The 25,493-nt window shown below is 40.0% G+C and overlaps 1 protein-coding gene across 1 annotated transcript in view; it reads right to left on the bottom strand.

Annotated features, from left to right (window-relative positions):
* CD53 (CD53 molecule) overlaps positions 1–25,493 on the bottom strand; it is a 431,830-nt gene that overhangs the window by 145,054 nt on the left and 261,283 nt on the right. The window contains exons 2-3 of the mRNA XM_044076630.1: positions 23,045–23,123; positions 257–445 (exon numbers count right to left, since the gene is read on the bottom strand). Coding sequence (XP_043932565.1) covers positions 257–445; positions 23,045–23,107 — 252 coding nt within the window. The 5' untranslated portion in view covers positions 23,108–23,123. The remainder of the gene's footprint in view (positions 1–256; positions 446–23,044; positions 23,124–25,493) is intronic.

The raw sequence follows: 25,493 nt of genomic DNA, 5'->3' as shown, positions 1-25,493 counted from the left end.
TCAGTCCTGAAAGAGCTAGCCTAATTAAGAGTTTTCGAAGTGGTGTGACTTAGAAGTGGAGGATCCAGGTGCAAACCCTGGTTATCATGTTGCCCTTTATTTAAAACATATGGTATTAACCTGTAAACTATATTCCTAGCACGTTTGGATGACAGTTGTTCAGGTAAGTATATTGAGATCCTCAGACATTCTTCACAAACTTTTCACAGTACATTTAAGATTTTTTAGACAAAATTGTTGAATGCCATATACTTACAGACATCAGCAAGCATTTATTTTCTTTTATGGAACCCATGCATCCAAGGAACGCCACCACCAAAATAATAGCGCCAACAATGATCAGAATGTTGGCAAAAGACAAAGACGGCAATGATGGGAAGAGGGCGCCGTAGTTGTATTCTACTAGCAAGTAGATTCCAAGTGATAATATAACGCAGCCACAGATCTGAAACAGGAAAAAAGGGGGCTCGATGAGTACGTAGTAAATCATTATTAATAAATAAATAAGTAAACAATGAAGCTTGGCTTGATATGCAGTCTAGTTCTCAGTTCTAGTTCTTTTGTGGATCCTTCAGAAAAGTGATAGATTAGTAGATATGTGTACAATGGAATGAATGGTTAGCAAGAAGACTGGACCCCAAGTTGCAGAGAGTTACTATCAAGCCCCCCCCCCTCCATTCCCTATTGAGAAATACAATCTCCCTGTGTCCTAGGACTCTTGATAGCCACAGACCCTGGGTCTCATGTTCCTGTATCATCAACTAGGGGTTAGATTTTTTTAATGCTTCTAACATCTTGACATTAGCTAGAAAGCAGGCTGCAATTTTTTGCAATGTGGAGCCAGTGTGCATACTTTCACATACTCTCAATTCCAGAATGGAAGTGTTCTGCAGTTCCTGCTGGGCTCATTCCTCCTAAGATAGAAACTGCATTTCCTGTCCTTCCTTGGATGTCTGTCCTGTAGTGAGACTTTGCTAACCCCCTCCCCTAGCCTAGTTACTGCCACCCCTCCCTGGTAAGCACTGCTAGCTGTTAGGTTGCTAGTCACCCCTGTCTTGTTTGGGGTGTAGTGAGAGTCCAAACATCTATTCGGGGGGTCTGCTTACTAACATCATCTTTAAGGTGGACCATGAGAGCAATACAATTGGCTAGGTGAAAAGAATAGCTTTACAGACAGCATGCATTTTGTCAACGCTAGGTACTCAGTTATAATGAGTTAAGAACACTTTGACTAGTGGAAGCACTGGACTATACTCGTCATGAAACACCCCTGTTTAGAATGCAGTACAGCATAACTGCTCATCTGAGGTTTATTTTTATATCACTGACTTTTGTATATTACTTTACTGTGGTGGTGTTGGTGTAGTTCTCTGTTTAAAGGTGCCCTGTCTGCATACTCATGTGTTTTAGCCTGCACATGCGAAGCATATTCCTTGATTTTAACTTTGCATAATGTGTTCTGTTCTTCTTTGTATGCACTTCTCATTATATACTCAATAGACCCCTTTGTTTTCTGGAACATTAATCTCCCAAGGTCTCTACTGGAGAAAGGAAGACAAAATCGCTCACTTATCAAAGTGGGGAAAAAATATTTAGAGCAATAATACACATCAGAAGTACAGACCAGAGAAACACTGACCGTACGGTGTTATTTCATGCATGATATTTATCTATGCATGTCAAATTCTTGGGTAGAACTATTACTTTATTCATAATCTAACCTCCAGGTGCCAAACTGTGACTCTGAAAGTGTCTCATTTGTGAAATGTGTGCCTTTTTAAACATGACCTACTTCTCTCTGCTCCCTCTGCTATTGATGCCTTACCTTATCTTACTATTCCTGCACCCTTTTCTCCTCTCTGCTTCCTCTAGTGATGCCTTACCTTATCTTACTATTCCTGCACCCTTTTCTCCTCTCTGCTTCCTCTAGTGATGCCTTACCTTATCTTACTATTCCTGCACTGTTTTCTCCTCTCTGCTTCCTCTAATGATGCCTTACCTTATCTTACTATTCCTGCACCCTTTTCTCCTCTCTGCTTCCTCTAGTGATGCCTTACCTTATCTTACTATTCCTGCACCCTTTTCTCCTCTCTGCTTCCTCTGATGCCTTACCTTATCTTACTATTCCTGCACCCTTTTCTCCTCTCTGCTTCCTCTAATGATGCCTTACCTTATCTTACTATTTCTGCACCCTTTTCTCCTCTCTGCTTCCTCTAGTGATGCCTTACCTTATCTTACTATTCCTGTACCCTTTTCTCCTCTCTTCTTCCTCTAGTGATGCCTTAACTTATCTTACTATTCCTGCACCCTTTTCTCCTCTCTACTTCCTCTAGTGATGCCTTACTTTACTTTACTATTGCTGCATCCTTTTCTCCTCTCTGCTTCCTCTAGTGATGCCTTACTTTACTTTACTATTGCTGCATCCTTTTCTCCTCTCTGCTTCCTCTAGTGATGCCTTACTTTACTTTACTATTGCTGCATCCTTTTCTCCTGTACTGCCTGTCCTCTCTTCTTGCACTGCTCTCAGCCTGCCCTTTACCGCTCTCTCTTCACCATCTTACTCATCTCTAATTATTTTCTTCACTCCTACCTTCTAGGTTGATAACTACATAATCTTCCAGGGCAGCCTAGAGTCTACATGTGCATATATTGCCTACACAATCCTGTAGCACTTGTGTGTGGTGTGTGATGTAAAATCAACTGTAGGAACTACATACACTTAGTAATCAGTTGTTACAAAGGTATTAAATGTGTCTGAATCACATAACCATTTGTATACAAAATGGTGCTCCGCTGTACACGGCTGTTATGTCAATGTTTGCTACTGCAACCAAAGTATTGCTGTATACCTTCATGGTGTTGGTTGTCTTGTATCTGTGCTATACACCTGGGTCATGTCTGAAAAGGGTCCCAGGATCAGCCCACTTGCCTTGTTAACAAATATGGATAAATAAAAATGTTAGTTTCAAATCAGCTAATAGCCACACTAACATCTGCTCTTGACTGATAAAGCTGGTAAGAAATCTGTAATGCAAGCGTCATGGGAGAAATCAATGCCAGGACAGTGGGTTATAGCAGGATTATAACTTCCAACACATGGCTATGTGATTCAACCCAAGGAATGCTGTTGTCCTATTGTGACAATGGTTTAAATAACTTACTGTAATAAGGAAGTTTCATAAAAATGTGTGTTTGCAAAGGCATTATTTTGTTTGGCTATTCTATGCAATAATGGAATTGTTGAAAGCTACTATTGGCCCATTAAGGCAGTTATTAATTTGATTGGGTTTGTTTTGTATAAAACCTGATTATTATGGGCTGAAAAAAATGAACTTAAAACAAGAATTATAACCTGTGCTGATATGTGATCACTGAGTCAATTGGACTAAGTAAGATGATAGTGGGAGCAAAGACCCCTGCATGGAAAGTGAGACAAAGTGTGTGTTTCCTGAAAAGACATTGGTGTAGTTTCAAGCCCATTCACTAACTTGCAATCACATAATCAGGTTTTGCATAAAAAAGGGGGGCCAGGCCCATTCCCACTGATGACTAGAGGGGAAGTGCCCCAAAATAATACTTGCTACAGTGACATTCATTTTTTTTTAATTCTGTGGTTAGAACCAAAGATGAACATATTCTGTGCAGCTGTTGCTGTGAGTGAACAGGTACCTGGTTTCCCCAAAGAACAGCTGGTCCTGCTTTCAGATAGGAAACCACCATGATTGGTGATTTTTTTACTCCTTTAGACATCCAATGCAGAACAAATTAACCTAACCTTTCATTAACAACTGAACAAGAAGGGAAAACCCTGCTCCCTGTCTAGGGAGTAAACCCAGGAAGCCCTGTATTCCATGTAGTTGTCACTGCCATTGGAGATATACATACACAAACATAAAGGCCACTGTGGTGCAGTGGTTAGCATTGTCATATCACATCAAAAGGTTCTCCTGTTCAATTCTCTGCTGGAGCGCCTTCAGTGTGGAGTCTGCATGTCTTCCCCATGGTTGAGTGAAGTTTAAAGACATGCAGGTAGGTGCGTTTGTGAATGGGTGTGCCTTCTTTGAAGGTCAGGCGTCGGGCTGGCAACTTGGCACTGTAAATATCCACTACCAATCATTAGCGGACCAGAGTTCTGCTGTGGCGACCCGTAACCAGGAAAAACCGAAAGACAACAACACACACAAACACACACACACACACACACACACACACACACACACACACACACACACACACACACACACACACACACACACACACGTGCGTGCCAGTGCACATCAGATAAACATTTATACAATGACATGAATAACTACTAGCGTTATAAGACCACTGAGCATAATGATAGTTTCCTCATGTATTGTGAATATTCATATTTCCTATGATCAGTAGCAACACAGAAAAAAACTCGGCTGAATGTGTCTTACATTAGACAGGCAGAACTTTGGGGTCACTTTCCAAGCAGAGCAAAAGAATGATAAAGAAATTGCAAGGCCAGTGCTTAGCTTGCAATGGTTATGCTTCTTTTGTGGTCATGTCATATGTAAGAGGGAGGAGGAGGTGAAAGGGGTCCTTGGAGAGCTAGCTAGGAAGGTTGTAGCATGTGGTAAGCAATAGCTATTCAAATACATTTATAGGAGATTACTAGGCTAACTGCTCAAGAGCCCTTACAAGCCTAGTCAGTTTTACCTGGATTTTGCTTAATTTTCTGTGCTTAGGGGAAAGATAACATGGGTCAGCAAATGGGGTTTTGACTATTTTTACAGACTGCCTCTGTCCATAAGGGAGTTAATTTGCAATTTCCCATCCACTGGTCCAGATTGCACTTGAAGATGATCAGGGCTCTGCTTCATGTGAATAGGAAGCCTATTGCAGAGGAGGGGCCATCTCTGGGACACATCTGTGTCTCGAGCATGATCTATTCATGTTAGAGATTGTTTAGATCTTTGGCGCGGGTAACCCTCATGCAGTTAGTTTTGCAAATATGCAACATTTCCATCAGAGCTGGGTCAGAGACTGCCTTGTAGGTCAGACAGATCACCCCTCCATAATAGGTAGGAAACTGAATACAATAATGGGGCTTTTAATTGATCCACATATGACATGTTGGTTATACCCTGTAAAATGTTGTATGTGTGAAACGTCTGAGGATGCTCCAACTGTTGTAGGTGGCTGGTGAGATACATGCCAATGAGTGCATTACACTCTGTTATTGAGCTGAGTATGATGGTACTATGACATCCTTGGATCTGGATGCCATGCCCTTGCTTATAAGCTGAGCCATGTATTAGAATTCCCTTACCACCGTGGACACATGATGGTCAAAGTTCAGATTACTATCTGAGGACTCAGATATCTCACCACTGGCTCCACTCTTCCCCTATCAGTATTGTAATTTGCAGGGGTATTTGATTTCCCAGAGAGTATTATTATGCACTTCTATGTATTTAGTTTGAGGACGTGGCACACTAGTCTGTGTCAATCCTTTCTGTAGGATAGCAACATCATTTGGGGAGTCAATGATTGCTCCCAGCTTGCAGTCATCAGCAAACTTGGTTGGCCAAAGACTATCTACATTTGCATTGACATCTGAGAACAGGAGTGGGCCCAGCACTGAACTCTGTGGTATTCCACTGGTAACTGGCCTCTTGCTAGATGTGGATTTTCTCACTCTAACAACATGTGTTTTAGCCATGAGCCATTTGGCTATCCATCTGGTGATGTAGAGGTTTATGTCCATTTTTGTGAGTTTATCTATAATACTCATGGGATATTGTTTAAATGCCTTGGCCAGGTCAAGGTGGGCATACATTATGAGGTACATTAGGTTATGCATGACATGGGAGCTTTGCGGGTGAGTTTTAAGATGAAAATTTGAGCATTGTGACAGTAATATATGACTGTTAAAGAACTAGAATGAAGAGACATGAGGCAGGATGTATGTTCCACACTTCTAAAGAGACTTAAAATATTTTATTAATATCTGCTCTAAATCCATGTGGAGTAAAAATAGGAAGGTTGCCATTTGTTCAAGAAGCCATTCAGCTGTCCGTAGACAGCAGCTGCCTATAGATGGAAGGTTATGGATACTGAATGGTCTGTATGTTTTGAATTTGTATGGCTCACTACATTTGAGGAATTCTTAGTCTGTTTCCATAGGGAGGGAACACAGCAATTGTGTGAGCTCTTGTTAAATAGATGTAAATAAAAAATGCTGCCAGCCTCACTGAGATAGTAGTTGGACCATAAAGGCTGGGCGCTGTTTTTTTAACAGCTGATACTGTTGTAGACAAAAATGTAATGTATGAAGCCTTTGTTCTAGCAGCCAGCCATAAGCATCTTGTATGCGTTTGGCTCCTGGAAAACTGTTATACAGCAGGAGAATAACACTCATCAATGGTCTTTGTTGTATCTTGAGAAGAAGTGGCCAAGGCCTAGCAGGTCATAACTGGTGGTGTTAGACTTTCCAACTAGTTTGCTATTTTCTTAAAACTTGCTGTATTGTAATGGGTTTTTACACTGAAGTCCAGGGAAGATTTTTTTTTTTGTCTGACCTAATAAAAAGAGGCAAATGGAATAAACATATCTAATGTCATCTCTAAGTACTTTGCATTTTTCCATTTTACCTCTCACCTTGCTATGTGCGCTCAATGATTTGTTGATTCAGTTGCACTTACTCATATTTTGATATTTCTCGCTTGTGTGTGTCTAACCAAAATGCTCATATGATTGAGATGAACATATAAACTGCTAAGTTGATGTCTATTGACCAACTGAATGCACTTTGTTTGGTTCAATTAATACTCAAAGGTAGAGGGTTTAGACCTTGTATATGGATGATTTTTTAGGTATACGTTTTTGACAGTTTACTATCAAGAATCACAGTTCATTGTGTATTCACTTAGCTGAAAATGTCAGAAAAACACCTCACCCCCCCTGCATATTACATATACAAACTCCGAGATTGCACTAAAGTGAGGAAAAGGTAAATTTTCCAGTTCTCCAATGTAGTGTGAACTACAATCGGAACGTCTACCTCATATAAAAGAATACATACTAGCATTCGCTAAGGTGGATTTGAGCATTTTCAGATTGGCATTAGGGAAACTGAGAACCATCCTAGTTTTGCACAACTGCCATTCAACATTTTGATAGTAAACTATTTTTGGCATAGTATGGTTTAGTTCACTTAGTTTGGTAAAGTCCCAGCAGAAGAGTAATTAATTGGGTACTTGTTCAGTATTTGGTCTAGAATGCTATTAAACATGGAATAACTGCAGTTTTAATGCTTTTCTGTTTCACATTTTATTTTGGGCACTGTCTAACTTCCCGAAGACCAGTCATGTGACTTCAATGTAATGTCAGCCGATTCAGTGAGTGAGCTACTGATTCCCCAAACTCGCTGCATTCTTTTCCCCATGATGCAGCAATTTTGGAAATGATTTTATTTAAGGCAGTGCATGGGGGGATCCCCTGTTATGTAGTTTGAGGAATGAAGTCCAATACATTTTGTGTTCATGGAAGTGCTATATTCATTTCAGAAAACCATATCACAGATTCATATCTGAAATGTTGGCCTTCTCAAGATCTGTGTACAGTCCAATGCTGTGATATAATGATGTTTTGGAATCCATACCAGTGGCATTTGACACCACATTCAGGCATAAATTTGTAAATGGATTGCCCACTAGATTTCTTTACTTGTATTATATGTTCTCTAAAATAACATTTCAGAACTTGCTGCATCTTCTGCCTTTATTGTATGGCTAAGGTGAAAAAAAATAAATAGTAGTTTGTTCAGCATTTTGAAAGAGACAGAGATCTTCTTCAATATGTTGTCTGTTCAAGCTCTTTTTTTTCTTCTCTCGCTCATATATATATATATATATATATATATATATATATATATATATATATATACACATATGAGTGAGAGAAAATGACACAACAAGAACATATGTGGCTATATTTTGGTTATGTTTTATATCTTCTTTGTGTTTGCCTTTATCCATTCCTCAGCTTGGGGCCCTTAGACCTTGCATTTGTCCTAATGTTAGCTTTGCTCTGGGTAAGTACATGTAGGAGGGGATTGAACTCGTCATCTGTTGAGTTTGGTAGGTTCGTTCTGCTTGGAATGGGCTGTTGCTAGCATGCAGAGGCTCCTTTCCATAGTGCCTGGTCAGCTGTTGCTCCTTTCCTTCAGCTTTTCTCAGTATTGAGCTGACCATTCAGGGCTGTAACAAGCACAGATGCACCATGCCTACTGATAACAATACGTTCTTAAAATCCGATCTGTTTGTAGTACTGGAGGATGCTACAAGTCCCAATCACTACCATGAGGTGAGAATTTTGTGGGGCATTTTCACCCCCCTTTCTAAGGAAGACAGTCGTCCACCTGATGTTTGCTCAAACCTTTTCAAGTGGCCTCCAATAGTTGCAGTAATCTTTCAAAACATGTTGGTGTAATGCAATACTTTCTAATAGGATGCATAATAAGATGGGCTCTGATATTCATATACAAGATGTATAGAGGCATAAGAGCCCTCTGTGTACTGTGTCTTGCATGCACCCATTCTGGAACACTGTCCACAGACCTGAATTGCAGTTCTTAATTGTGGTATTCAAATCTCTGCCACACTTTATGAACTGTGAGCAAAAAAGCATTGTACAAAGTGCTCCTGTATCAAATACTCCCCCGCTAGCCAGAAAGTTGCCATGATGCATGACAGTACAGTATAGAACATCTCTCTTGGTCTGTATGTGCTCTGTTGTCGTGCCTTGCTGTGATTTTTGTAATAGTATCACTATCATTGGGTACAACACTATTGTTAAGCTCATTACTGTACTGTAATATGGTAATGAGGATATTTGGTGGTCGTCAAGTTCTTAACTGGTGGGAGATAACTAGCAACACCGGCTGGTGCCAAGACAAATTTAACTGCTACAATAGGTTTGGTTGCACCATAGGTAGCTCTTGCTAGAATGGATTTTTCTGCTTGTGATGGCAGTGTTGGAGTTTGTACATCATGACACTGTTAGCTAGTTGCTTAGTACTGTATGCTAAGTATCCTACTACCGAGGGGATTGCTGGGCTGACAAAATCAGCACTATTGTGTTGTGCACAGCTGCCGTCCCATAGGTTACCCAGCAGGGACAAAGTAGTACTGCAGTGGAGCTGGATAGTTGAATTGCATATGATCAGGATGAGGGTGGTTTGTAAATGTCTCCATGCATTAAGTACAATGCTTTACATAGTGAGGGAAGACCACATCTATAGTCTTGACCTATTTTTTACAAATATTTATGTATCATTCAGGGCTTTGGTAAACAGATGCGCAGTGGAATAGGGCTAGTATGCAGTACATAAATGACTATGGCTCTTTGCTTAGAGTAGGCAAAGTTGTATAACTGAATAATATCATATGTTTGTCAAAATGGCCAAGCACTTGTCACTGTGTAAGTAACAGTTCAGAGACATTTTAGGAATGAAGTGTAAGCATCTAATCTAATTACTTTACAAAAACTTTTTGGGAAAAAAAGTGGTATACTTAGTCATACAATGCAGTGATTTACCATTCCCGTATCATTTTTTCCACTGTTTTATCATAATCGAATAATTTAAAACCTTCATTTTTTTTTTGCTTCTATTGAGATTTCATTGCTGCAATCTCTCTAATGCACATGGCAGACTCTCTATCCCATAATTTAATATTTCTACAAACTCACCAAATGGAAATGAACTGAAAAATTAATGCTCAGAAAACTTGTAGACAGCACAGGATAGTGGAATTCATAGTTTTTGAGAATTTTTTTTTCAGGACACAAGGCTGCTTTAAACTGATTTACTATTGTTGAGATATGACTTTTCTACAAAGTATAAATTCTCACTGGAATGATCAGAGATGCAGAGGCTTTGCTACATAAATAGAAAATCTGCTTGAGGTTGGTAGAGGAGCTGTCCTGAGTACGTTAGTCTGCTTGGAGTTGTAGAACAGTGGTCAAGAGGAAGCCTAGTTAGAACTTGTCAACACGTAAGGGAGTACATTGCTGAGAAATTACTGAAGATGCTGTGCAGAGGACTGGAGTATGTAAGGAGTGTCTGACAACTAGCACTGATGAAGTGTTTACACTCTGTGGCCATGTGTGCTTGCAAAAGGAGACAATGAACTGATAACGCACGCACTCGGGTCACTCCACAACAAGTACAAATATGACTCTGTCATTGTCCATGTTGGTGTGAATGACCTGAGACATACCTCCCTGGACTACATGAAAGGAGACATGGAAGAGCTCTCCGATCTTGTAGCCCAAGCAGGTATGACCCTAGCCCTGAGTAGCATCCTGCCATCGCCCATAATGATACTGCAGTACATGGACAAAATGATTGACTTCAACAATTGGCTGAGCTTCTGGTGTCATTCTAGGGGGATCCAGTATCTGTCTGCTTGGGACGACATGGTCGACAGACCACAATGCTTTGCCAGAGATGGCCTACACCTGTCGCCCCTGGGATTCCAGATACTGGCTAAGGCTCTTCCCGCCCCTACAGTGCCTTTTTTAGGCAAAGTTCAAATTACAAATTCACCACTGTAACAAGAACAGGCAAGCAAAAACTGAGGGTAATGCTACTCAATGCTAGAAGTCTAAATCTCAAAATGCACTCACTCGAGGCACTCCTTAAAGTGGAGAACATCGATATCTGTGCAGTGACTGAGATCTGGTTCAAGGATCTAGAGAGCACCCCCGTATTACCAGGCTATAACTCATACCACATTTTTCGGCCAATATTCATTAAGGATAGCCACACCTCCAGGCTAGTTGCGCAGCATAATGCATCCCAGGTTATCCAAGTGCAACTAACTCTGGGCAAAACTGCAATCCAAATTGTAGCTTGCTACAGATCCCCCACCATGCCCCAGGATTCCCACTCCTCTTTTCATGATATACTAGAAAATATTAGGGTTCAACCAAACACTCTAATAATGGGCGATTTCAACTACCCCACCATTAACTGGGAAAACTGCTCATGTACCAACTCCTTTGCTCAACGCTTTCTGGAATTCATAAATTCCAGTGCCCTGGATAAACTTATCCACACCACCAGGGGCAACAATATCCTAGACCTAGTCATTACCAGCATGAGTGACAGATGTTAAGTCAACTTCTCGTTGGTTGGTCAGATCCGACTATAAGCTAATTACCCTAGATATCCGCATCCCATCCCCACCTACCATTAAGGAAACCACTGTAAAAAATTTCTCCAAAGCCAACTTCATGCTTCTTAAGACAGAAGTGGCGATCTTCATGACACCCATGCAGATGGACAATACAGTTACAACTGCTGAATCCTACACAAATGCACTCTATAAGCACTTACATGAGTGTATGGATTGTGCTATCCCAAACAGAACCAAGATGTTATCCTCCAAAAAAAGGAAGCCAATCTGGTGGCCCCCTGCCATAAACAAACTCTACAACAGAAGGAAGAAACTGTTGCAAAAGATAGTAAAATCCCATGAGTGGAGGAGCTCCCTGGTCAGCCTCAGTAAGAAGCTGAGATCCCTTATAGTATGCTCCAAAGCTAGCTTTGAAAACAAAATCACCACTGATTCTAAGGGCAACCACAAAGCATTCTATAGCTATGTCAAGAATCTCAGTGGCAACACCCAGATCTGCTCTGAGTTACAGCACAACGGCACGAAAATTACAAAACAAACTGATATTGCCAACATCCTGGCAGATAGGGTCAGTGCTAACTTTACCCCCTTCTCACCCCCTAAAGGGCCCATATCTATACAGGAAGAATGCAGAGTCCCTGTAATCACATCTATGCAGGTAAAAGCTGCACTCTCTAAAACCAAAAACACAGCATCCATGGGACCGGACAACATCCAAGGCTGCATTTTACATGAACTTCAGAATGACTGGCTCCTCACCTAAGCACCATGCTCAATCATAGTCTCACATCAGACTTTGTGCCCACTAAATGGCGCACAGCAACAGTTATCCCACTCCACAAAGGGGGAGCCACCACTGATCTCGGGAACTATCACCCTATTAGCCTGATGAGCCTGGTCTGCAAGGCTATGGAACTTATCATCATGGATCTCATAAACAAAGACATTGTTAACCTCCAAACTCTGGACCCCACCCAGTTTGGGCTTGTGAAAGGCAAATCATGTCTTCTGAACCTGATTGACTTCTTTGAGGCAGTCACCAAAGCTGTAGGCGAGGGTAATGTGGTTCACACAACCTATCTTGACCTCGCCAAGGTTTTTGACACCATCCCCCGTTCTGGAATTATAGATAAACTCACTAAACTAGGTATAAATCTCTACATCGCAAGATGGGTTGCCAACTGGCTCACCGACAGAACCCACACTGTAAAAATTGCAGACTCCAAATCTGACTTCAAACCAGTGACAAGTGGAGTACCACAGGGTTCGGTCCTGGGACTTCTCCTGTTTGGTATCTACTTCTCTGAAGTACAGGCTAACATAGAAGACCTCTGGCTAATGAAGTTCATAGATGACCGCAAACTAGGAGCCATAGTCTAGTCCCCAAATGATGTGGACATCCTATAGAAGGGCCTCACTGAGACAGAAGCCTGGTGTCAGAGGCATGGCCTCAAGCTCAATGCCAAAAAGTGCACTGTCATCCCCTTTGGTAAAAGCTCTGTACCCATGAACTACCACATAAATGGCAGTCTACTTAACACCAAATGTTTGATAAGAGACCTTGGGACCGAGATGGACAGTTGTCCCTCCTTTGATAATCAAATCTCCACAGTAGTCAGGAAATCCTTCTATGTGGCACACCTCATCACAAAAGGGTTCTCATCCAGGAAAAAAGAGGTCACTGTTCCCCTCTACTCAGCACTCATTAGACCCATTATAGAGTACAACACCCCTTTTGGAATGTACCTCACAAGACATCTGCAGCAGCTGGAAAGGCTGCAGAAGTACCTCACAAAGAGGATTACTGGCCTCAAACAGATGCTCTACACTGACCATTTCAAAAAAACTCCAGCTTTACTCTGTAGCATATCGCCTACTCCAAAGGAGATCTCTGCCTAACATATAAAGCTATGTTAAACCCAGAGCTGTTGGACATGCTATACCTTAAGAAATCCCAATTCCTCCGAGGTACATGCTCTAGGGACCTAAACCTTGTCACCACAATAAACAGGACATACTGGAGGGATAGATTCCTGTCCCAGAGACTTTCTATACTCTGGAACAAGCTACCCATCTATGTCGAGCAAAGTTCCTCATTAGCACTCTTCAAGAAAAATCTTGATGAGTGGATGGAAAATAGGAAATACACCCCTGGGATCACTTCTGTGGCTCTGCTTGAAAGGGGCACAGGAAATTAACTTTCTTGGGTGGTGTAAGCCAGGGAACCTTGTTGGCTAGGCTTACTTAGGCCCTTGGGCCAATAGCCTAGCACCTACCTATGATTGCACGTATTTTCATGCAGAGGTTTCTGCATATGTAGACAGTCCTGGTTTGGTGTATGCTTTCAGTATTATTTTTGGATAAGGTTTTATAGGAGTCATGAGTAGCACTTTACCCCAACACAAATGTCAGTTTGGCATTTGGTTATATAAGTTTTGTAGGGAGACTTGTAATATGAGAACAGTAGAATTACCATCAGATGTCAGAGAAGTGATGAGATCAACACATGAGAATGAGCATCCTTTTTAACAAATTCTAGAACAAAGAAATGATAAAGACAAAGCTGGGACAAGACCATGCCTGTAATCATTCCTAAAATGAGATTATACTGACAAATTCATGAGATTATTTCTAAGAGAGAGAATTAAGAATCATGTGCTGGTCTGAATAGCAGGATGCCCACAACAGCATGTATTCAGAGCAGAGGATTTATGTAACATGAGCAGTGTTTTTGACTGGGTGAGCATCCTGGTGTGCTGGGGGGAGGTAGGTAGAGACACAATCTGCTTCGAATTTGTAATCCACAAACTTGTTCCAGGAATAAGCATATCAAACTCCATGAAGAAAAACAAAATGAGCAACAAAAGTGTTATATAATTTATGAAGAAGTACATTTATACGAACAAAAGTGCTCAACTTTTTAATACATTCTGTGCATCTTCACTGATGTTTTACATTTGTCACTTCATAAATGGTGTCTATGCTTGAATGGTACTGTCAGTGGACCTGAGGCAGTGGTTTTATTTGGTTATAGTGTTTTGACTCTGCTTTGGCCATTTTTGATTTGGTTCTGAGTTTAGTTTGAGACAGGATGTACACCTTTCTTTGCAGTTTTTTACAGACTTTTATGTAAAAGTTGTTGAAGCGTATACATTTATGTTCCTTGATTTCCTTGGTTGTGTTAATAGTCCTATTCGCTCCATCTTCACTGAGCATGCGTCATGCACCCAGTCTGGATTAATTCTAAGCACCACACCCATACCTGTGATGCAGCTTGCTGATAGGTTCATCATACTTTCAGGATTGTTTAAGTGTTTACACCTCTACTGCCTAGCATTTCATCTTGTTACTTATAAGGCTGCTGGTACTAAGTTTCAGCTTTTGAATTAATGAATTATTTGGCAGAGCACCGCACAAAAGGTTAACAAGCAAATAACACTTTTGAATGAGCCCTAAGTTGGTAATATACATTACAGTAAAACCAGCTCAATCAGAGAAGAAGGGGATGTGCAGTCAGGATATTGCTCAGATCAGTAGACAGATGGCCCTTTTTAACCAACATCATAGATTACACAAATACTTTAATAGTGATGATTTGTGATGTGGAAAGAAAGAAGAGAGAGTGACTTGACAAATTTGGATGAATGGTCAAAAATGTGGGAGCTTAAATACAGTGCAATGATATGTGGATAGTAACAACAACCATGGCAATGGACCTTGAAGAGAATAACATATTAGGTTTGTTATAATCTCTCCAAAATATGGTTCCAAAATATGGTTGTAGGTTTGTTATAACCTCCCCAAAATATGGTTTATGTTTACCATCACTTTACCAAATCATGGTCATGTCTAAATACACTTGAGGCTCAATATCTAATAACCAGAATCTATGAAGACCACAAATGTCGTTTAACTTGACAAACTTTAAAACTGCATAAGGGTATATAATGGGATACATCTGAAATTGGGGTATCTTTAGTATCCCCTTCCTTCAAGGTATAATGATTTTGAAGAGTGCGACATTCAGAGTTCTGGTCTTAAACTAATTTGAAAATTGACCATATGTTCTTTAACTTTGTTGCTTTAACATTATGGTATCACATAACTGTGAGCAGAGAAAGTGACCAGTAATAAAAATGCCTGTTTATCAATCAGGTAGGCCTAATGGACACAGTCCCTTTTCAGGTGCAATTATGTCTGGTTAATGAGGGCTGGGGGACTCAAACCCTGTATCACAGGAACTAAAGCTCATAACTTTTAACCTCTGTCAGACTAAAGATGAAGGAAGGGCAGGAGATGTCTGCTAGGATGGTTTGTTACAGTTGAAGCATCACTACTGTAGAAAGCAGGGTGAAAGTGATAGAAATTTATATGCTCCTAAAAGTAGTAATCGTTTGATTTAAAGAGAAATGAAATATAAAGAGGAACACGGTCTCAGAGTAAATCTTAGAGAGCTGACAAGGAATGTGACAAAGTATTTTTCTTGCAGAGAGAGAGTGGTTAAGTGAAACTGTCTTCCTGTCAAGAAGCTGAGGTCAAAAAGCATGGAAAATGCTGAAAAATATCTTGTGAAATAATCTGTTGGTTAAGCATGTCTTGTGAAGTAATCTGTTGGTTAAGCATGTCTTGTGAAGTAATCTGTTGGTTAAGCATGTCTTGTGAAGTAATCTGTTGGTTAAGCATGATTTGCTGGGGAAAGGAGCAGGGAGACCTCGGGTGGTCTTGGCTGACATCAATGACAACATGTAAAAGGATAATAAAAGGGTTCACTGCTACCTATAGTATGTTAATAGCTGGAAAGAAGGCAGTAGTGCAACACGCTGTGTGAAAGCTGAGGAAGCAATCAGACTTGTGTTAACTAAAATTCAGTGTTGTAAAAAAAAAGATGCACATAGGAGAGCTTATCCTGTATGGCATAGCATCAAAGCGGAATGAAACCTTTGGAGACCAAGACCTATGGGTAAGTGTGTGTGTGTGTGTGTGTGTGTGTGTGTGTAATATATAAATACATATATATATGTGTGTGTGTGTGTGTGTGTGTGTGTGTGTGTGTGTGTGTATATATATATATATATATATATATCAATAATAATCTCTCTCTCTCTCTCTCTCTCTCTATATATATATATATATATATATATATATATATATATATATATAAATAATAATCTCTCTCTCTCTCTCTCTATATATATATATATATATATATATATATATATATATAAAAAATGTAGATATACAGATATAGATAGATGCATAGATATTTATTATATAAAATAAATATCCTACATATATATATATATATATATATATATATATATATATATATATAAAAAACCTTAGAAACTACAGGCCTGAAATTTATCACAACTATTGCATGAAGAGCCACAGCAAGGAATTCAGGCTTTGTAGTGCATTTGGGGAAACAATGGCAATGAAAGGTACAATGAAGGATCACCTGTCTATACTTTGATTACAAGATTTGACACGCAACATACTATACTGTTCTATGTTCCCTGTGAACTGATATAGGGAGACCTTTATGCAGACCAAGAGCAGGAACCAGCTGACCAATCACATCAAGAGGCTGAAAAATCTTATGATGAAATCTCCTGAGGAATTTAGAAAGCAGGGTAAGTGAAAGTGACAGAAATGTACTCCTAGACTTAATCCTCTTTCTTATAAAGAGATGTGATATGAAGAGGAGCATAGTGCTGAATAAACATCCCACAAAGAGCAGTGGAAGCCATGGAGAAGCTCAGATGTGAGGTGATATGACTGAAAGCCGAAGTATTTGAAAACTAAGAACCCACTAAATGGAGAGAAAAATATAGTGTTGGATGTTAGAGTTCATAGTGCATTTGTAAAGCTGGAAAGTGTGGGCCGATTTCTCATTTCAATAGGAAATCTATTCCATGGAGCTATTTTAGAGATGTCTGTCTGAGACTGAGAACCTGTGAGGGATATTGCACCTAACTACAGAGACCCTAAGGAATGTGCAGTGAAGAACAATAAAGTTTATTGGCAAGGAGCTAAATTATTATTTATTTACATTTGTTGACCAGAGGAGTCCAACTGCATACAGGTCCGTTTTCAGCGGAGGCCCAGGGAGAAAAGCTCCACATTAAGTAGTACTTGCATTATACAGTTAAAAAAACATAGCCTTTAAATATAGACAGTCCAGCTGAGGACATAAGACAAGAATAAAACATAGATGTAAAACAGCTGTAGAACATAGTACAATTTTAAAATATGGTGACATATACTAAACATGGTTACAAATGTAGCTGAAATTCATCAGTGAATAATTGATACAATCTGTTTTTGAGGTACTTAACAGCCATTAGCAGTTACTGCTACAATAAGTTAGTATTATGTGGTAGGCAGCTGGGAACATGAGTAGCCAAGCTTGCTAAGAGTAGGTTGTTGATAGGGGGCCGAGAGAGGTAGTGGGTGGGTGGAGTGGATGGTATTAGAGGGGGGGGTTGCAAGGGCATATCTGGCAAGTTTTTAAGTGTGATTTTAGTAAGGATTTGAAGTGGGTGCAAGAAGTTACAGAGATAATTGAGGATGGGAGGGAGTTCCAGAGTTTGGTTATAGTGCAGGAGAATAATGCTTCTCCAGCAGAGTTATTGGCTCTTGTGACCTGTAGGAGGTTTTTGTGGCTGGATCTTGGTGGTCTCATGGTTATGTAGGGTTGGAGTAGATTCTGGAGGGATGGAACTTTTAGTGGTTGGTTTATTAGCTTGTGGGTGAGTGTGAGTTGGTACCATTGAAGGAGGTGGGGTAGCTCTAGCCAGCCCAGTTCTGCTAGTGAGAGACAGTGGTGAGTATGGTAGGAAGACCCTGTGGTGAATTTGGTGATTTTGTTGTAGCAGGTTTCGAGCTTAATTAGGTCGCATTGTCTAAGGTTAGTAAATATTGGAGAGGCATAGAGTAGGGTAGAGATAAGATGAGAATTTGCTACCAAAATTTTAGCAGCTTTGGTAAGTAGTTGCTGATTTCTATACAATGCTCCTAGTTTTTTGTGCACTTTTTTAATGGTCATGGAAATGTGAATGTCAAAGTTCAGTTTATTGTCTATTTCTACTCCTAGTAATTTGGTGTGTTCTGTAGGATGGATGGTGGTGTTGTCTTTTGCTGTGATGTTAAAGTGAGAGCTGTCTACGGTAAGTTTGGTGGGTTGGAAGATTAGTAATTTTGTTTTGTTTGGGTTGAGTATTAGTTGGGCATCGGATAACCAAGTTTCAATAGAAGAAAATGCTTCCTGTGTGACATTTTGCAGTTCAGGTAGGGAGTGGGCTGTGCAGATGATGGCTGAGTCATCTGCATATTGTATGAGTGTGCCATGTGTTGTGGCTGAGGCTAGATTATTGGTGAAAATAGAGAAGAGTAGGGGTCCCAGGATGGACCCTTGGGGAACCCCTATGGAGACTGGTAGTTGGGGGGAATAGGTTGTCCTGCTAAACAACTGCTTGTTGCCAGTCAGATAGGTAACTCTGAAACCAGTTGATGACTGGTTGAGAGAAGGATAGGCTATTGAGAAGAGAGATGAGTTGTTTGTGTGCGACCATGTCGAAAGCTTCAGAGAGTTCTAGGAAGGTAGCTGAGGAGAGATAACCTGCATTTTTATTTTGTAGGATAGTGTTAGAGAAAGAGAGTAAGGTGGTGGTGGTGCTATGGTTAGGTCAGAAACCGTGTTGTGTGTTGGAGAGGAGGTTGTTAGCAAGGAGGTGATCTGAGACTTGAGAATGAATGCATCTCTATAGTATTTTGGAGGGTGGCAAGAGAATAGCTATGGGGCGGTAATTGGTTAGATCTGTGGAGGGGCCTCCTTTGTGTAGGGGAATTATGTGTGAGACTTTCTATAATGTGGGAACATAACTTTCTGACAGAGATCTCTTAAGAGTGATACTCGGTAGGCTAGATCGTCAGCTGCAAGTTGAAGGTACTCACTTGGGAGGTTGTCTGCTGCTAATCTGGTGGTTTTATGTTTAGTTAAATGTTGTTTTATTTTGGAGGTAGGAACAGGAGATAAAGAGAAGCTAGTGGATAGATTGTTAGTTGTAGTTGATGGTGTGGGTTTATGGGGGGTTGTGTTATCTAGCTAGTGATAGTACAGTTTTTGTGAAGTGATTGTTAAAAGAGGTAGCAATATTTTTGGAGGAGTGAGTTAAGTTAGGAGTGGGTGTACTTACTTTACCAGGATGGAGGATGGAGTTTATTGAGGACCAGAATTGTCTGGGGTTATGTTGGGAGGAGGTAAGGGCAGATTGGTAGTATTGGATTTTGTCCTGTTTTATATGCTTTTTGGTTCTATTGCGTAGTTCTAGGAATTTTTGCCTAGTAGAGGGGGTTTTGGTTTTACACCAGTTGTCCCAGGCTTTATCCCTGTTTTTCATTTCAGACTTGGTGTTTTTTGTAGCCATGGGGAAGGTTGGGCTCTAGTTTGAGAACGTCTTATGGGGGCATGGTAACTAAGGATGCTTAGGAATGTTTTATTAAAGTAGTCAACTGCGTCATCTAGTTTGAGGTATTTTAGAGGTTGCCAGTTACAGTCTTTTAGGGATGAGCTGAATGAGAGAGGGTTGAAGTTAGTTGTTTTGTGTATTTGATGGTAGATAATGGGTTTCACTTTATAAAGATGTTTTCTTACTAGGAAGGTTGGGGAGTGATCACTGAGGCTGTCAGATAAGCAGCCTGCTATATATGACTGGGGGTTCTTATTGACTAATATCCAATCAAGGGTAGTGTGTTTGTTGGAGTTATTTATCCTAGTAGGTGACTGGACTAGTTGGGTGAAGCCATGAATGTTTACATGATGGGTTGGATGGTTGCTAGAGCAGGACTGCCAGTCAGTGTTGAAGTCTCCTGGAATTAAAGTTTCTTGGGGTAGGTAGTGGGTAGTCCAGCTGAGGAGGTTTTCAAGTGGAGGGATGTTGTGGCCAGGTGGGAAGTAGCAGCCTATTATGTTTAGGGTTTTATTTTGGTTTATTTTAAGGTTGGTATATATTATTTATTCCTTACCTATTTGGGGAGCTGCTAATTTTAAGATCTGGATGTCTAGATGCTGTTTAAATATTATAGCTATACCACCTCCTTTTTTGTTTAGTCGGTCTACTCTTAGTATATTGTAACCGGTAGGGAGGATTTGCTCATTAGTAATGTGTGGTTTTAACCACGTTTCTGTAAGGATTACTACATCAGGGGAGTAGACGTCTATGGTGGCATGGAATTCATGCACCTTGTTGCATATACTTCTAATATTTAGGCTTATCAGAAGGAGGTTGGTTGGCTTTCTTTTGGCTGTGATTTGGGAGAAGATGTGGTTTGTAGTCTGATTTATGAGGGGAGGGGCTGGAGGCTGAGGGACCAGGATTGGGATGAATGTCTCCACTGAGTGCTAGGTTGGATATGGATGAGATTAGTTTTATCAATTCCTGTATTTGCTTGCTTGCAAGGGAAGTTTTTTATTGTGTTCTGTGGGTAATAGGTATGGTGGTAGGGTTATGTTAGGTTGTAGGGTTGTTTTTAGTTTAGGTATTGTGGTCTGTAGTCTATATAGAGGATGTAATGGGAAGGTTGTTGACCTGCTGAGAGAGTAGTAGAGTAGAGGTGGGATATGATTGGTGGTGTCTGTGGTGGTACAGTGGTAGTGGTTGAGTGAGGGAATGGTAGAGGTTTGGTAAGATGTGCTGTATGGAAGGAGTGTGCATGCAGTGAGTATAGGTACGGTGTGATTGTACATATTAGCTGAGTAGGAGGGATAGTAGTGAGAAGCTGTAGGAGGAAGTATAGGTGTAGTGATGTTATAGGTTGTTTGAAGGGTGGAAGTGGTTACTGTTTGTAATAAAGGTAGGACCACTGGGGGCAGGTGAGAACTGAGGGCAGGGAGGGGAGCGTAACGGGCAATAGATGAAGGAAGACTATCAGTAGGTTTATAGGTTATAATGAAAAGGGCTGGCCCTGATTAGGCTGCAATTGTTCTTGTGGGGAGGGGGAGGATCAGAATAGACCAGAGAAGTGGTGGATAGCCAATAGTATGATGAAAAGGGCTGGCCCTGATTTCACAGATATGCACGTCTACAGAAACAATAAGAAAAGGCAGTAGGTACTCTGACTTGCTTGTTTTGCATACCTGTCTTACTGAAATAAAATAAGCCAATTTTACCAAGGAGTTATGTGGAAATAGGAAGATAAGAATTTATAAGAGAAAAGGTTTAGTAGAAGTAGAAAAACAGCAGAGCATACAGATAGTACAGCATATAAAGACATATTGCAGTTAGAAGTACAGAATGGGGGGAGGCAGCTAATGTTCTGAAAAAATCAGGAAAATCATTAGGTACTTTGGACTTAACAGTTTTGCATACCTTTCTTTTGAAATAAAATAAAGACTTGTAACCAGGAGTATGTGGGATTTAGAAAGTCCTCAAGTTATAGGAGAAAGGGTTTAGTAATACTAGAAAAACAGCAGGGCTTTCAAATAGTTGAAAGAGCTTGCAAAGGGAGACTGCTGTTAGGAAGTACAGTATGGGGAGGGGGCAAGCTAACATCCGTGATGGAGTGCTTTACTTAAAAATAGAAATTAAATAAGGGCTAGCAATTAATTTTGTCTGGAGGATAAAACATACTTTTTGTATATTTTGAAAATAACACTCATCCCAAGGTTGCCCAGTTCTGTTAAAGAGCACTGCAGGCCAATAGATCGAACTTGGCTCGGTGGGGATCCAGTGAAAGTAGAATTAAAAGGAGAAGCTGTGAAGAAAAATAATCAATAAATCAGTCAATCAATCAATAAAGAATAATATTGTCTAAGGGGTACCTAAATTTATTGTGGACTTGGGTACCTAAATTTGACTGGATTTAATGCAGTTCTTAGGTTATTACAGATTAACCAGTTTGCTAGTTGGATAAAATCCTTCTGTAGATTTACCAGTTTCTGCCTGTATGTGTTTCCCTGCTACCTACTCACATTTTTGTCTTTGCACAAGAATGAGTAATAGGAGATGCGACAGTCTGTGCTATACCTAAATATTTCCACATATGTATGATGATATACATTTATATTTATATTTCTGTAAATGTGTATGCTCTATATGATTTTATGCTAGATGACAAAAACATTTAACAGAACCACAGCTAGGTTATTTGTACCCTGTTAGTTCTGAAACTGGAGTAAAGAAAACATTTCTTTTCGGCTCCTTTTACTGTAACTATAGTGAGCAGCACGTAGCAAATAGCTGCACACAGAGTGCTTCAAACATGATCACAAATGCAATATCTGCATTCATTTATGATAGCAGCTTCATTACTCAATGCCACTACTGCTTTCATGCACCATTGGCACTTGCCAATCGTATCCCCAAAGAGCTTGTGCCCGGGAGATGCCACTTTTACCCATACCCTAGTTACGAATCTGGCATTTATATTTGTATAAGGGTGTGCGTATGCCTGTATAAATGAATTAATATTTGTTTAATAAATATGAACATGGTTTACATCACTCAATCAGTTTTCAGTACAACTCTAATAGTCAAACCCATTTAGCCAAACAGGTGACCACTGACAGCGTGCTTTTTTTTCTGTGTATGGGGTGGGCTGTCCCCACAAATATACAACACCTAAAGTATTTTAACAACTTCAAGTCCACATAACATGGAAGAAATGTACTTAAAAAAATAAACATTTAGTGGGTGCTCATTTGATCAAACAGGTTTGATTTGTTCAGGTTTTACTGTAAAGCAGTTTGTGACTGTAAAGGAAAATATTGCATACATGTACAGTGCACAAATGCAGTATCTGCTTGTCTATGCATTTTGATAAACACATTTGCATTCTGAAGTGTAACACTTATTTCAAAATTAACTTACCCAGAATATGAAGTTAAAGATGAACAGGGTGCCCTTCAGGAATTTTAAACAATTCTCAGCCATGTTGCAGTGTGTCCTTCTAAAATTAAAAAAAAAAATATATATATATATATATATTAATATAGTAATAACTACAATGGTAAGTAGTTTTCTATGAGGCTATGCAGTTACTACTGTATTGCAAATCAAATATTTTGCAGACCTGTGTTTGAAACTCACAAATGTCACTCTTACTGCATTGCACACTGGCCAAATCCTTTAACCATCTTTAAGGTAGATAAAATGTACTTTTTTATACAGAAACTCCAAAACAAGAGCAACACCTGAAGTAGAAAGGCAAGAACAAATGGCTCTTTGTTTTAAACCTATTAACATTACAGTGCCATGTTATACAGCTGTCTGTGCAGCGAATGATCTGTTAAACATTTGTACAGCTCAGAAATGGATAAATATAAAAAGAGTTGCCCCAATACTATATTCTTCTTCCCCAGAGAATATGTTCCATTAATACAAGAACAAACTGCCTGAGGCACTGCAAATTTCAATGAGAAAGAGATCCCATACTTTAGTTCATAATGAGCCGATACAGCTATGTAGTAAAATTTCTAATGGCTGTTGGATACAACAGCAAACTAATGTTGAAGATAAAACACATAGCAGAAAAACACATTTTGCTGGCTTTTGCATCATTTAAATCAAACTATTCAGCTCCTCCTGTGTACTATGTAGTCAGAATTTCATGATGTGGATAACCAGATGCACCGAAGAAGGTCATACATATGACTAGTCATATGTGGTCACAACTGCCTCTGTTGTGCAGATGCATAAAGCTCTGACTATGATCCAAAGGACTGAGGTTTGATTATCATCTGGGGCACCAGAGGAGCTGATGGGGGGGGGGGGGTTGATGAAGCAATGCCTATTCAACTCTGTTGAGGAAGGGAGGGGGTAGGGCCTTTTTTATGTTTATGATACTCACAAAAATGGGAGATGCTGCTTTGCTAGGGCCCATATTTTTATATTTTTATTTTTATTGCTTGCAATTTTTTACCAGGGAAGTCTGACTGGGCAGAAAGCTACCCCTTTGCAGTGGAGGCCTGTGGAGAAAAGCTTTAGAAAAATTCCAGCGTTACATTGCATGCCAAACCCTGGAAGCTGCACCCGATACCCTGCATGAACAGTGGGAACCAGTTTGGTTCCAAATTTGACAACTCCGTATTCCTTTAAGTATGATGTCACCAGTGCTGCAACAAGACCCTATCTCATGGGTCCTTACGACCTTTTTTTTACTTAACAAATATGACTACATCATCATAGTGATCCATGCAGAGACTAACGACTTGAGACTCAAAACCCTGAGGAATATGAAGAGAGACATGTCGGAATTCTTTATCTATGCCACAAATGCAGGCAAGACTCTGGTCTTAAGTAGAATCCATCCTTTCTTCTCTAACAGTGATGCTTGGATACAAAGAAAAGACAATCTGCTTCATCAATCATCTTAATAGTCATTCCAGGGGCATCCACTATTTGTCCACATGGGAGAAGGTGCTTTACAATCCTACTTTCTTTGCAAAGGATGGCCTGCACTTTGTATACCAGATAAAGCATTTGCTATCCCTATAGTGCCTTTTTAGGCACAGTCCAGCTAAAGGACTTTTCAATAAAACTAACATATCAAATCCAAAACAAAATCGCATTAAGGTGGCTCTGTTCAATGCAAGATGTCTCGGCAACAAATTGACTCAGCTGGATGTTCTCCAGGATTTGGAGCATATCAATATCTGTATGATTAATGAAACTTAGCTTAAATGTTCAGAAAACATTTTCTCCATATCTGGGTGTTGTGTCCACCATGACTTCAGACCAGGTGGCAACTGTGGTGGTGTTTCCATATTTTTATTAGAGACCATAATGCCTCTAGACAGATTCCCAGAGATCTGCAACTGGAACTCCTTGAGCTTCAAGTCACAATACTCTGGGTCGGCTGTCAGTTTACAGCCTGTTAAGAATACCCTGAAAATCACATGACATTCCTGAATGTACTTGATGAACACCCTCTAAAGGAGAACTGCATCCACTATTTTGGTAGACTTTTAATCTCACTATATTGGACTACCCATGCCTCCACTGTAGGATATGCCCCAAGAGTTCTCTTTAATTAATTAAGTAATTAATAAATAAATAAATCTCCCTGGACCAGATTAACAGACCTACTAGGTGATATATTCTTGGTTTGGCTCTTATGAATATAGATTCTTCACATACTGTTCCCTTGGTTAATTCAAATCATAAACTAGTCACCTTCATCTTCCAAATATCTAAGCCCACTGATACCAATATTTCTGAATTCAAAGATTTCACGCATACTAATATCAAATTCTATGATGAAGTTTCAAAATTCACTTCTGGCAGCGTCATCTCAGATGTTGCCATGGCAGGCAGCTTC

This window comes from Protopterus annectens, chromosome 7.part0, assembly GCF_019279795.1.
Source record: "Protopterus annectens isolate FY-2018-M chromosome 7.part0, PAN1.0, whole genome shotgun sequence".
In the NCBI taxonomy this organism is placed as follows: Eukaryota; Metazoa; Chordata; order Ceratodontiformes; family Protopteridae; genus Protopterus; species Protopterus annectens.
The sequence above is the reverse complement of the archived record's forward strand: the minus strand, read 5'-3'. Positions and strand labels throughout refer to the sequence as shown.